The 15,012-nt window shown below is 33.8% G+C and overlaps 2 protein-coding genes across 2 annotated transcripts; both read right to left on the bottom strand.

The window, feature by feature from the left end:
- Positions 1-506: 506 nt before the first annotated feature.
- On the bottom strand, positions 507-845 carry LOC132612269 (uncharacterized). The gene has a single exon (XM_060326570.1). It carries the CDS (start codon positions 843-845, stop codon positions 507-509), a length of 339 nt encoding a protein of 112 aa, XP_060182553.1.
- A 3,357-nt stretch (positions 846-4,202) lies between these two features.
- On the bottom strand, positions 4,203-6,605 carry LOC132609732 (transcription factor MYC1-like). Its single transcript, XM_060323865.1, has one exon. It carries the CDS (start codon positions 6,484-6,486, stop codon positions 4,531-4,533), a length of 1,956 nt encoding a protein of 651 aa, XP_060179848.1. The 5' UTR covers positions 6,487-6,605; the 3' UTR covers positions 4,203-4,530.
- Positions 6,606-15,012: the final 8,407 nt, after the last annotated feature.

The raw sequence follows: 15,012 nt of genomic DNA, 5'->3' as shown, positions 1-15,012 counted from the left end.
TATCTCATTAACAAGAAAAGTGCATCATATAAATTTAGATAAAGGAGTTTGATGTTCTTTTTATGCCGGTGGTGTCTAAAACAGCTTGTGCGCACCTTGATTGTTTCGCTAATTTCCTGTTTACGCCGCATCAGCATAAGTAGATAACTATAGCCATCTAGATTTAAGCAGACGAGAAGAATTTAATTATCCATTGGAAGCAGCAACATTCTGAAAGGAGATTTCCAGTTTTTGAAAAGAAAAATAAAAGGTGTCCAAACAAATTGCTAGTAAATGATATAAAGATAATTATAAAAATAGCTTCTCCCATTTCACCTAGAATCTTACAGATATGCAAATAATATCTGCATTTGATCTTTGTATATGTACAAACAAATGAAATGCAGAGAGATAATTTTGAGACTAGGACATATATAAATTACATAGTTGATTAGTATTAAATATGTTCATCAAGTAAATGTACATGATCATAATTACATATTATTCAACCCTTAACAACGTATTAATCAATGCTTAATTGTTTGCCTCAGATCCTCGAAACTCCAATCCCTTCTCATCCCAGGGCTCCTTGCCAATTTTGGTGTATCAGTTAGAAACTCCATTGGGCCACTGTTATAAATCCTACGAGAGTCTTTTTTCACCTTATTTTCTTGTGCCAAAAGAGAATGAGCCCTCCTTTTTTCAAACCTAGACTTTGATACCAAGTTTCCCGACCAGTTCCTCTCAATTTCTCCCGAAAAAAGGCGAAAATTTGACTTTCTCTGAACATCATTGATTTTTTCCCTTAATTCATCATGTGAATCTGTCCTTTTTAGAACTTGGCAGGTCAAGCAATTGAGAGTCATTGTTATATTAAAAAAGAAGAAGAAAATAAGAGGAATTAGAAAAAGTTTAGAAGGTAATAAATAATGCATGGGATATGGGGAAATTGATATGTAATAATAATAATAATAATGATGTTATTTTGAGGAGGTTGAGGTTAAGGGTTGGCTTTTATGTTTTTTTGGTTTCTTCCATTTTATTGGAGTTGTTAAAGGTCTTGTGTTAATAATGTCCATTCTTTTTGGTTTGTATCCTTAATTAAAGGTGAATCAATCTTTTAGGCAATGACTATTGTTACTTTATCTGACTCAGAAGGAAAATTCATTCTTACTATTAACTTTTTTTTTTTTTTCTGATCGAGAAATTTCCGAGAGTTAGTAATTGATGTGCTCTTTTATTATTATATTACTTAAATATCACGCTTTTGTTTATAACTGGATTGAAAATCATGACGTACGTTAATTCACATATCATGCGATGCGCTCTTACCATTAGATTAAACTCATGATGGGAACTATTATAGTTCGATTTTTGTTTTTAATATTATAGTTGGTTAGTTATCATTTTTATTAGGTTAATTAAATGATAGAAATTTCCAAAAACAAAATCATAAAAGTCAAATTTCTATTATGATATGATTGTTATAAAAAGACCTTTGGAAAACCCCAGGAACCATAGAAATAGTCTAAGCTTTATGATGGGACCTAACTCATGAATTTTCATGTTGAAATACTAATAGATCACAAAAAGCCAATCTCCGCCTACACAAAAAATTAAGTAAAAAATTAAATATTTCCACCTACTGTACCCTACACTACACTGACTCCCCAACTCTAAACTATATAATCCTATAATGTACATTTATACAGAGTGGGCTCAGTCACCAACTAAATAGAATTCAATTTTATACATTTTCTTAAAGAGAACCAAAACAAATAAAAATAAAAGAAGAGTTACTATAGAAAAGGAGATGCGTACGCAAAATGGACGGCAGAGTGGAGTCTCATAACATTTTATAAGACTAGATTATAAAAAGGGGTTTCACATGTAAAGCATGATCTTTCTTTTATTATTACTATTATATTATATTATATTATATTATATTATATTATATTCAAACAATTCAATTTTGGTCTTCAAGTCAATTTTATCCGGTCAATAAAATTCGCTTTAGACTTCAAGTTTTTTTTTTTCGTATCCACACTAATATTTTTCTTTTCGTTTTCAATTAAAATACCATATAGAGTGGTTTAGATGATTTTGTTCGTGTTCAGTTTTTGTGTCTATCCTTTCTCTGCAAAATGCAGCTATAAAAACTGACGCAACTCCCATTTATTCCACTTTTTTTTTTCAATGATACGGACCAATCGGGACCATCCATACATATATATATTGTAGGCTAGAATTAAAATTTCGACTATAAATATCTTGGTGATAAACATTCAAGAATGTTATCTAATGGTCGAAGAGTTTATATAACTTTAAGAGCCAAAGTTAAACTCGCAACTAAGGTAAAAATCAAATGAATTCTTCTCATCTTGTTAAACTATGATATTAAGCATTACTCATATTTATAACTAGAAAGTCATAAATACATTGAATTAGTTAAGATGCATACGAGTTGAAACTAATGCTGTGGGAATGAGACTAGAGTGCCTAGCTACTACTGCATCATGTACATATTTAACGAGCCAGCTCATATCCAGTGCTTGACAGAGTTGGATTCTTGCGTTATATAGACAGGTTTTTATATACTGATAATATATATTCTTACATTGTAACTTAATTACAAAGTAATTTGTGGCTTGAAAAGGATTATCTATAGTTGGCTATAAATTTAACGATTATATATAACTTAATCTACTTTGTTACTGAAGTTTTCAGAATTTGAAAAAAAAAAAAAAATTGTGTGATTTCATTTTTTTTATTTTATTAAAACCATCTTAAACTATAAAACATTTACAAAACCTCAAACAAACGAATCTTTGTCGTATCAATCAATTCCTGTCCATTTGGTTAGCAGACATATAATATTGTTCGTTACACAATTCATAGAACGAAAATAATAAAATAATAAAGCTTGTGCCTAAATTAACTGCACTTGAAAAGCTTGTGTCACTTCAACTCAAATGATACTGATAACATTTTATCATGATATACTATAAAATATTTTTTGGTCCAATGAATACAGCGAGGATTGGACCAAATTCAATGAATTCTCTAAATGAAAATGCAGCCTACCCCCTTGTTGGTGCTTTCTTCAAGACTAAAACAAGCAACTAATATATCCATCATAATTAAATAAAGTAGAAAACATCACACTCGACCAAAATAATAATAATAATAATAAAAGATAGACTAATTCGTTGGAAAATAATCATCTGCTTCCTTAACCATGAGTTACAAATTTAACTAAAAATAAATATCACTCAATCATGATTAAATATAACAAAAGTTCATGCGCGAGTTGGGGCAGAGCTAGAGGGGTGGAGGGATGGAGGGACGTTCATCTGAACCCCTTTGTCGGAAAATCACATTATATATACAGGGTGATATTCTTTTAATTTTTATATACAGTATATGATGAACATCGGTGAAAATTCTGCATCTGTCACTGTACAATGTAGATATCTCTGAGGACTAATTAGCGCACGGCTCGAAACTCGATGCATAATCGAGCTGCCCTCTATCCTTCTCCACTAAAATGCGAGACTTTTGTCCACACCAAGAATCAAACCTGTGACGTACATCTAGTCCACCCATCACGTATTGCATTTTTACCACTTAATCAAAGATTTTCACAAGTCATAACTGTAGCTTAAAATTAAATATTTGATTGATATTGACATTTTTCATTACCTTGCAATGCATGCAGTGTTTGATACTAGGAGTCTAGTAAAAAAGTGAGCGTTAGAATGTGACATTTTTTTGCAAATGTTGCAAAATACTCACTAAGGCATCTGAAAATAGGGATAGATGAATCCAGGTGATGAGAAAAAATGCTAAAGTACTTTCTTCTTATTTGCCTAATTTTTAGGACTTTGGTGGTAAAGAGGAAAAGGCTCTGTTAGAATTTGAAGTTGTTGTTAAAGAGTAAAAATTGAATTATTATACTCCAGAGTACCAAACCAATGATATGAATATATTGGCATCGTTCGGAGTAACTCCTAAACCTTATTTACTGATGGACTTACCAACCTTGAACGTTACAAAGGGCGACACTAGCTCATCGAGCATGGTGTTGGTGAGAGTTTGGTATATGTGCTGGTGGGAGGCGCATATACCTAATGGAATAGTCGAAAATCCAACATGGTGGGGCTTAAAATTCCAAATCCCTTAGTATGGAAGACATCTGAATGGAAATTGCTAATAACATCAAATTCACCAGCCACCAATTGATTCTTCATTTATTTCCTGAATAAAGAATACAAAAGAATGGAGCAGGCCTTGATAAAGAAGATGAAGCTGCATAATAATATCTCTAATTTTACATGAACTAAAAGCCTGAACTTAAGATCTCTAGTGTTTGTTTCACATTTATATACAGAAAATGTGGAATAACAAACTAGATATACAAGATGAAAAATACCCAAAACTAAGAGGATAGCTCAAATTACATAGCTTTCCACTTTTAAGTATCAAGAGAAATTCTCTTAAAACAGCTCCATATAAAAGAGACATTATACAAAGCTCACTACCGAGATAATTTCACCGCGATTCAGCAATTTTCGATGTCAATGTTATCCTAAGCTGCTCTTGTGTGTAAAGCCGGCTCCCCATTTTCACGGTTGCTTGTTGGATCATCAAATCATTCACGACGGAGACACTGGCGTGGTGCACGTCTAGGTCCAAGTCCTTTAAGGCTGCCATTAACCTCGCAGCAGGATGGTTCTTTTTACTACATTGAATCCGAATCATAGCATCCCATCCGATCACCTTAACGTCTATGTCCATGTCGACAATCTTGTGATCTTGATTCGACGGTTGGGAGCCGGGATAGTTTGATGATCCCTTGTTGGCTAATTCCTTCCTTAAAGATTCAATTTGGCTTCTCAAGTCCTCTTTATCCGAATCCGACTCTTGAACCTTCGATTTCAATTCATTGATAAATGCAATTGCATCTCCAAGAAGTGATGCCTTGTCCATTTTCGACACATTAGGGACGACAGCTCTGAGTGCGTAGAATTTTTGGTTCAATTTCTCCCTCCTTTGCCTCTCCGCCTCCACGTGATTCAACGGCTCCTCCCTTCCGTTAGCCGGTTTCCTCCCTCGCTTCCTCGGCCTCTTTTCGGGTTCTACAACGGCCTCCTTCACAACCGAGGCCTCGAGGTCCGAGTGATCCGAGTCCCCACCTCCACCAGACTTCCCCGTGGTTGAAGTTGGCAAACTCACACCCGAAACAAACGAAACCATCCCTTCTTCATTGCTTCCCCTTGATACTGGTGACCTTTTCTTGTTCTTGTTCTCCTCCACGAGCCCGAGCCCGGGCCCGAACTGCGATTGGCCCGAAAACAAGCTCCCATTTGCACTAGAAGCACTTCTCTTAGTACTATCACCAAAATTCAATATTTCACCCGACTCTGGCTTACAAGAAATCGATGAATTTCCGTTTTTGTTCTTAGTACTACTCCCATCAAAGCCATATCCAGAAAAATTCAACTCCTTAGTGAAAAATCCTTGTGTTTGTTGAGAATGCTGTTGATTTTGAGAATTCCCATTTCCAAACACAAGTTGCTTATTGCTATTACTTGAAGGAACTGTATTTAAAGAATCCTTTACTTCCACAACTGAGGAAGAAGGATCCGTAAGCCAAAGGGCCGAGGGATCGGGCTCGGCCTGTACAGCGCACGAGCCCGTAACCGAGCCCGTATCAATATTAAAATTGAACAAAACCTTAACCTTGTTCATCAAATCTGAGCTCTGGAATATCAGCTCAGTTGACCCGAGCTCAACTACACCATTAGCTGAAGGAATACAAACAATTGTCTGAAGCCCGAACCCTTGGGCTTGCCGGGCCCGTTCACACTGCGAAGCCGCTAATATCTCCGGCCCGGTAACCCAAATCGGGCTTGAGCTGTACATCGCCAGGCCCGGAAGCCCGTTTCCGTTAACGAACGATTGGGTCATTGAAATCAGAAAGAACCATTCAGTATCCGTCACCTCTTCATCCACTGCATCGTCGGCTCCTGTCTGTACTCCGGAAATTAAAGAATTCAGCTCCCGGAGAACTTTTTTCCGGTGCTCTTGCTCGGCGATAAAATTAGGCGAAGACAACGTTTTACTACGCTTGTTCTTGTCTTCTTCACCTTTATAATATCCATCTCCCCAACCCAACACCGACGGGCTCGCATAATCAATAACTGACGATTGCCAGAAAATAGCATACGCCCACGATTCACGAGCACCGTCGATTAGAGTTTGGAGACGCTGTTGAAGCGATTCTTGGTTGAAAAACGGCATCGCTTTTAATGGGTCACTGGAATTTGTTATCGCCGGTGTAGGAGAAATTGAAGTTCGGGTTGGAGTGGGTGTAGTAGTAGTTGTGGGCCAAAACGACAGTGCATCGGAAGATAAAAAAGCTTCCATCATGTTATCATCAGATGTAGTATTAGTATTACTACTATTACTCCATATATTCATTGTTGGTAATCTATAATCCGTCATTCCATACACTAAAAAAACACAGAATTTTTTTTGGTTGTTTAAGAGAGAGAAAAATGGTTTTAGAGAGAGAAATGAGGGGATTTGTTTGTTATGATAGAAATGAGTGTGTTGAGATTTTTGTGGGGGTGTATATATTATATATATTATGAGGGTGAAATTGAGGTGAAAATTTTTAGTGAGGAAAGTGAGTGGACAAAGAGAAGAGGGTTCCAAGAAAGGGTAATTAAGGGTCAATTTAATCGGGATAAATATAGCTTATGATAAGGAAAGCCGGCGCAATTAATACGTTTTTACTTATAGAGTGCTACCTACCTAGGACTTTACTAAATTCTAGAAGTTATCTATACTCCTAGTTATCTAGGTAAAGTATTTTTTTCAGCAAAAAAATAAAGTTAAGTTCTTTTTTCAAAAAAAAAGTCTTTTAGATCTTTAGAGGTTGTTTGGATGGACTTATTTTAAGTGTTTATTGGCTTTTAAGCTCTTTTTAATTTTTTGTGGTGTTTGGACAAGATTAAAAAAATAAAAATTAAAGCACTTAAAGTATAAAAATAAGTCAAAAGTTAAAAGTTGTGTATTCCCAACTTATGACTTTTAGCTTATAAGCTATTTTTAAAAAGTCAATCCAAACACCCTCTTACTCCCTCCCGTCTGTTTTACTCGTCGTCTTTACTAAAAATAGATGTTCAAATAGTTGTTATTTTAGAAAACTAAGATATAATTAGTTGTTAATTTTCACATTTATCCTTACTCAAAAAATGTGGAGAGAAAGAGTAAGATGGTGAAAAAGGGAGTAGTATTAAATTGAGATTAAAGAATAAACAAGGATAATTTAGTCAAATGCCTTTTTAGTTAATATTTTTTTAAGGGACGTGTAAAAGAAAAACATGACAAGTGAAATGAACAGAAGAGATTACTCAATATATAATAAATATATTTTGATATAATGATTATATTGGTTAAATTTTATAATAAAAAATTAAAATTAGGGTTAGTTTTTATTGTGAACTTTATTGAGCTGTTTTGTAGTGGTAGGGATTCCACACCTTTATGCCAATCCTTACCACTTGGTAAACTTTAAAAATTATACTGTACTACAATATATCGAATGTCCTTCATTTTATGTATCTTACTTTTATTTTTAATTTGTTTCGCTAATCATATTTTTATGCGTAGAAGTTTGAAATTCCTAACATTTTGAGTTTATTCTTAGTAACACTCTTTTATAGAAATGATATGTCACGTTTAAAATCACAAGACTCAAGAATATTTTTGATATATTATTCACACCTTTAGTTTGAGACTACAACATTCAAAAATCTTTTTTTAGACTTTCAAATTTCATGTATAATCAAGCTAAGATGCATAAAGTGAAACCGAAGAAATATAATAACTATTTTGCATCGATAATATAATGTTATAGATTATAACGAGTCGTATATATTAACAATGTAAATTAATGAACTACTAGCAAGCAATCAGTGGCGGATCCACAATGATCCAAAAGTTATCATCAATTGAACTTGTTCATGCTGAAAAGGGAGAAATACTTTATGTATGTATATTAATTGTTGAATCTTATTAATACAAGAAAAAGTTCTAAAGTAATGACAAATAAATAGTTTTTGGTCATAAGTTCGACTTCCAATTGTGACAACTAATTTTTTTATAGAATCCTTTATCTTCGATAAATAATTTCTGGTCATAAGTTCAACTTCCAATTGTGAGAACTAAATTTCATGGAATCCTTTATTCAATCTTGTATCTCCCTCTTCAAGTAACTTATATGCTTTTATGCTATCTATATACACTTACTTTACATTGTCTACCTATACATAGCATCTAATTAATATGGATGTGAAAATCTTTATAAACAGATTGTCAGACTATGAGAATTAAATTTCAAAAGTTGTTTAATATTCTGATTTCTAATTTATCTTGGAATAAAATTAGTAAAAGACAAGCACCAGAGGGTCAATGAATATTCAAAGAGTTGAATATGGAATTTGTTAAAGAAGAAGATTTGCACTGATAACCATATTTATTAAACTGCTAATATTAATGTATAACAGTTCAATGTTTCAACTTAGAAAGAGAAACAAGTTAATTAATTTCCAGGAAATATTAAAATTAGCATATCTCCAACATATAGGCTTTATTGTCTGAAGGAATTATTCTATATATGGAAAGAAAATAAATGAATATGTAGATCAGATATTATATCCATCCCCTTTGAGCAACTAAATCCGAAGTAGAAGTAGTAATTATTTTGAGAGTTCAGTCAAACTTATGAGCTTGTAATCCATTTATGGAAAAGATACCCAGCAAAGTTTTTAGAATGTTTTAAAAAGAGATAATACATAAGTGTAATATTCTCTTGAACTTGCCTTCAATTTTACTTTTAAATTTTCAGATAGTTGAGAATTCTCGAAGGTTAGTGGCGTAAAGTTTGAAATTCAGTTGATAATGAAGTTGTCTTTTTTTTTTTTCCTTCTCCATTTAAATATCAAATTTATGTTTTTGTCCACTTAAATATCAATTTTTTGACCGCGACAAGGTCTGAACCCGTACATGCACCACTATACTTCACGTGACATGTTACACTCTTTCCACAGTTACGTTCGACTTGGCAGATAATGAGTTTGTTTCTCCACTTTAATACTGGACTTTTATTCGCATAATCCAACCCCCTTCTCTATCTTTTTTCACTTAAATATTACGTTTTTGTTTGTTGCGGGGTGTGAACTTTAAACCCCTAACTTAGATATCAAGGAATTTGCGCTAAATTCGAACCCACATCTCTCTCTATTCTTGTCCACTTAAATATCAAGTTTTGTTTGCAGTAATGTATAAGACTTTAACTTTAAACCCTTAACTTGCACCTAATCTATATGTCATGGATTGCGATCTTACAACTAGACCAAAGCTCGGAATATAAAATACCTTTCATAGCAAAAATCTAAACTTTGTGTGGACCAAAGGCATTAATCCCTTTATAGTGTTTTTTTTTTTTTTTTCAAAAAAGTAACTGCTTGAGTGACAGTGGAAGTGAGCTTTCAGCTTCCAAGAAACAGCCACCAAGCAACAATCCGATTAATCGTGGGCCGCGTTCTCAAATACTCGCCTTAAAAAAAGATTGTTTATAAAAATAAAATAAAAAACTTTATCTTAAACTTTACTTAAGTAAATGCAATTTGTTAGACACGTCACCTTTATACTCTCTAATCAAACTGTTTTCCCTTTTTTCCTAGCCACTCCTATATGTATTTGACTTAAATTATATCCAATTTAAAAGCCAATATCACTACAAGAAAAAAAAAATCTCATGATGGATTAAAATTATTTGGGTCTCCAAATTTGATATAATCAATGTGTTCAAAATGTGTCTGAGATGCTCGCTTACAGAAGTCATTTATTGAGGAAGATAGATTTATTTATATGAAGTATGAAGGAAAGGGACCAAATATTTGTGGTGGAGAATTCGTTCACAAATTCGAGCATCCTAAATTTCCTTTAGCAAAAGAATAAATCGTCATAAAATTATCAGTCCATCACAAATTTTATTTATATTACTGAACTCCTTTTATAGAATCGGCATAACAACGTTATAATTTTATAATGGACCTTTTTGTCATAATAGTCATCAACAAATTCTGTTGTTTATTTCACTACATTGTAACTGTTCGTGGAGATGAATTTTGTTTTTTCTTCACCATAAAAAAAAAATTGTGTTTTTCTTGTTAGTGAATCCTTTGTAAGGGCCAATATGAAAAATATATAATCTAATATTCCTACACTGACATTGTTTAGTTATCTGCATGCACCTTGAAAATATTTTAGTACTTACAATATAATTAAATCATATTTAATTATGCTATAGTGATCTAAAAAAAATCATATGCGATATTTGATATCCGGTTAGAGCTTGATTAATTCAAATTCCCATTGATAAAGCCAACTAAATGGATAAGCACTTCTTAACCGAATTTTTTCATACAGGTGTCGAACCTGAAATCTTTGATTAAGTGAATTAATTTTATCCATTTTACGATAACTTTTGATAGTTATTATAACATGTTAAATCCAAAAAATCTTATTGGTATGCGTTGGCGTCACGTTGTGGAATAATTTTGACTGGGTCCTACTACTAATGTTTATTCAGATATAACAAAATTTAATAATTTATTAATTTGTAGATATATATGTTGGACATATTTTAAATTGTTAAGGCACGTTTTGGTGTATGCCTGGCGTGAAAATAACGTTAATTTTTTAAATTATAATAATGTAATATTGCAACTTGGGCATGTGAACCACCATTACAATGCCAGATAAATATAATTAAATATTAAAATAAACTACTCCTTCAACTACTCTCCTATTATAACTTTTTGTCATGCTCTCTGTTTGTTTATAAATTTTAATTTTTCTGGTCAAAAAGTTATTGAAGGATTTTTTATTTGAGGTGAACCGGTCATGGATAAGAAATAATCTAGAAAAGAATTATTTTTGATTGATTACGTATTTTAGTTCAAATATTTTAAGTTAGTAGTGGACCATATACACTCATTGGCTAGCGGAATTCCAAGATTTGAAATTTATTTTATATATACATTATAAATATATATTTTAGCCTACTTTATTATTAGGTTAGCATTAGTAAAGACAGTTACGTGTTATAATACTGCATGGCATTTAAACTTAATTATATAAAACAAATTATACAATATCAGTACATAGAATTAACAACTCATATACATATCAGAAAGGTTAATAAAGCACTGTAAAAATGATTTAATTACATGTCACAAAATCAATATACATAAGAAAACTACATGCACCACGTGACATTTACATGATTACATCACATTAGCAAAACCTAAGTCCACTAAGTGAAAACTACATGCTGCACAAAAGTTTTGGTCAATAGTACTTTTGGTCCCTTAATTATGATAAATTCTTATTTTAGTTTTTGGACTATATTACTAAGGCGTCATTTGTTTTCATTGAGATTAAAACGTCTGAATCTGAATGCACATCTGAATGATTAAGATGTTGTCTCTAGATCTAAACACTGAATAACAAAGACCGTTTGTTTTTCAACATCTGAATGTGCATTATGTATTTATCTAAACATAAAAAACATACAATTCAAATAAAAAAAAAAACTAAATTGTAACGACCCTTTTGGTCGTTATAGTCTTTTCGGTATTGTTGACGTTTCCCCGATCTTGTTTAGCTCACTTTTGACCCAAGAGGATCGTTGACACATTCCCAAGGTGTTTGAATATGTTTCGAGCGACTCTTTGGGAAATTTGGGCTTTAAGCGAAAAGGAGTTGACTCAAAGTTGACTTTTGGGTAAACAGAGTTTTCCAAGAATCCGTCGATTCCGAGAGGTCCGGATGGTCTTTCAGAACTTGTTCGTATATTTGGTTCGGTTCCCAATGCACTCGGGTGCATTTCGGGACTTGGGTTGGAAAGTTGATGGTAAGGTATCAGGCGAGTCAACGAAACCTCCGTTGGGAATTTCGAGGCCACGAGTGCGTTCGTAGCGTGTTTTTATATATAACTACATATATGGTATCTGAGCAGATGGCCTCACGAGATAGTTGGGATTTCGGGTTGAGAGTGTGGAAAACTTGAGATTTCTGATGTCTGGTGCCCGCTGTGGCGGTACCAGCACAGCGGCAGCGGTACCTCTTTAGCGGTCACCCTGCCGCTGAAACAGCCTATGTGATTTGGGCAGGACCGCTGTAGCTGTCACGGGATAGCCGAAGCTGTATAGTGGTCGCGGAAGCGGGTGACGGACAGTTAATTTCATTAAATGAAGTGTTGAAAGCCCTAAGTTCCTCATTCATTACTATTCCGAAAACTAAGTTATTAGGAGCATTTCAAGGTGATTCTTGGGGAACAAATCTTGGTGGTAAGTCTTTCTATCTTCTTTCCTATTCCATGATTTCATTATCACTTTAGGATTCCATTATCATGCTAGTTCACTGAGTTTCAAGAATTAAAAGAAGGTCCGATGAGTTCTTCATTCTAGGTTTTGTAATCTTGATTTATTGATTGGGTTAGCTTCATTAAACATAGAATTGATGACTAGAACCTATAATTGCTTGATTTCTTCCTAATTAGTGGCTAAATTATGGGATTGGAAGCAAAGGTTTATACCCAAATTTGAGGGGTTTTCCTAGAATCCAAATTTGAGTAAATTGTTGGTTATTCTAGCTTGATATTGATTAGATTGATCATCTAGAGCTTTAATTTCATGTTGAGACTTTTAGATTCCTAATTTCGCCCTTCTAGTTCATAAACCCCTTTTCATAGGTTGGGGAATTGTGTCTGGAATAGGAGTAGAGTTTAAATGAAGTTCTCCTTGATTCAAATTTCATGATTCAGATATGTTAGACTTTCATTAGCTCAAGACTCAAAGGAAAAGAAAAACTAAGGAGTGATTGTTGAAGACTTTGTTGTTCGTCCTTCCAGGTAGGTTATGGTTTACCTTATGGTGAGACTTCGATTAGCAAAGCGTGTGTTTAGATAATATTGTTGGAGCATGTATGTAAGCCTTCGGGTACGAAGTTGGGATGGATATTGTCTTAGGTTGGTTCTTGTTTTATGATTTGGAGGTTAGCCACCTGGTTGTGTTGTTGACTCATCTTAATCTATTTACTTGCTGGTTCATTGATACATTGATACATTGGTAAAATTGGCTAGTGATACATCATGGATTTGATATTGCGGTACTTACTCATTTAATACTGAGATGAGAATAGTGATTCATTGTGACTTATTGTGTAGCCTTACTGTTGACATTACTTGTGTGCCATGTATGGTACTATTTTGGATTACATTAGTTGTTGATATCACATTTCATCATATTTATATGCATTTCCATGATGCATTGACATATGCATGGTTTTGGTACTGATGATGATATGTGAGAGAGTGTAGCCTTTGAGGTTTTTGCCGAAGAGCGTAAAAGAAAGATGAGTGTTCGTTACCTGAGGTTTCTTACCGGGAACGATGGAGTGTTCGATGCCCCAGGTCTTTGCTGGGATCGTGAGAGTAGTACATGGAATTTGCGGGTCCCTCATGGGTCATGATCGCCGAGATGTGGAGTCATTTCGTCCGAGACATGTTGTACAAAGCTGCATATGCATTGCATTCATCCTACATACATTGTTGCATTGCATTGTATCTCAGTTTCTGTTGATTATTGTGATATTACTGTGATGTACCGGTTCGGATTGTTATACTGAGACTTGACACAATTGGGTTTAGATGCTACAACATAGGTGATGACTTGCATCGTGGATATGGCTTATTATTGACTTGTACTTGTTGGTTTATGTGTTTATCTTGCTTTGTTGTCTTTATATACATTAGCTAGTCTTGGTCGGCTTATGATACCTACCAATACTTGTTGTTTGTAGTGACCTGCACTTGCTACATTCCTTTGTGAATGCAGAGTATCAAGTGGGATTTAATGCAGAGTATCAAGTGGGATTTACGTCTACCCCTAGTGGCTAAAAGTTCGAGGTCACTGATACGAGTCTCGTAGGGGAGAGCATGCAGATGCTTCGCTACCCGGAGATTCTTCTTTATTTATGTCTTATTTGATATTCTAAGACATATCGAGACTATTGATGTATTATTATCATTGAGACTTGTAGTAGTTAGTTAGTTGCTCTTGTATGACTAGACCAGATACTGGGGTGTATTTCTTTTGTTTCTGCCTCCTTGTATTATTATCGTGAGAATTCCGTTATTCTATTTTCTCCCGCTTATTATTGATCTATTCTTGTGTTTATGAAATGTTGGGTTAAGGGTTCGCCTACCGAGGTGGGAAACGTAGGTGCCGTCATGACTTAGTGAAATTGGATTGTGACATGTACATTAAAAATAAATAAAAATTTAACAAAAAAAAATATTATTTGATAAAATAAAATAAAACATTTATGTTTGCTAGTAGTGGGGCCGGTGGAGTGGTAGGTAGTGGTGGGTGGTGGTGGGGATGGGTAATGGAGGGTTAGGGTGGGTGGTGGGAGTTTGGGGTGCGGGGAGGGTGGAGTCGGTGATAAAAATTGTCCATACAAAATACCTCTTATTAATATTAAGACTTTGTTCAAGATTTTAATGATTAAGACTTATTCGGACCAAATAAGTATTTATATCTTAATGTAAACAAATGCATTTAATGGCCTAAGGTCTGAATCTTTCCATCAAGTGCAAACAAATGAAGCCTAAGTGCTCTTAACCTTCAATTAATCGAAACGTAGACTTTTGATCCCTTTGCTTGTGAATATTCACAAATTTACCATGATTATCAATAACCATTTGTTTATTCATGTGATATGTTAAGCTTGTACTATTTCTTCATATTTCACGGTAATATAGTTCTAAAATAATTAGAAATATAACATATTTCCGATGTAGATGGACAAAAAAAATACATTTTAATTAATTGAAGGTTAAATATACTTATCCACATATTACAATTTAAAAGGGACTAAAATTAAAAAAAT

This window comes from Lycium barbarum, chromosome 9, assembly GCF_019175385.1.
Source record: "Lycium barbarum isolate Lr01 chromosome 9, ASM1917538v2, whole genome shotgun sequence".
NCBI lineage: Eukaryota > Viridiplantae > Streptophyta > Magnoliopsida > Solanales > Solanaceae > Lycium > Lycium barbarum.
This window is presented reverse-complemented; position numbering and strand designations above follow the sequence as displayed.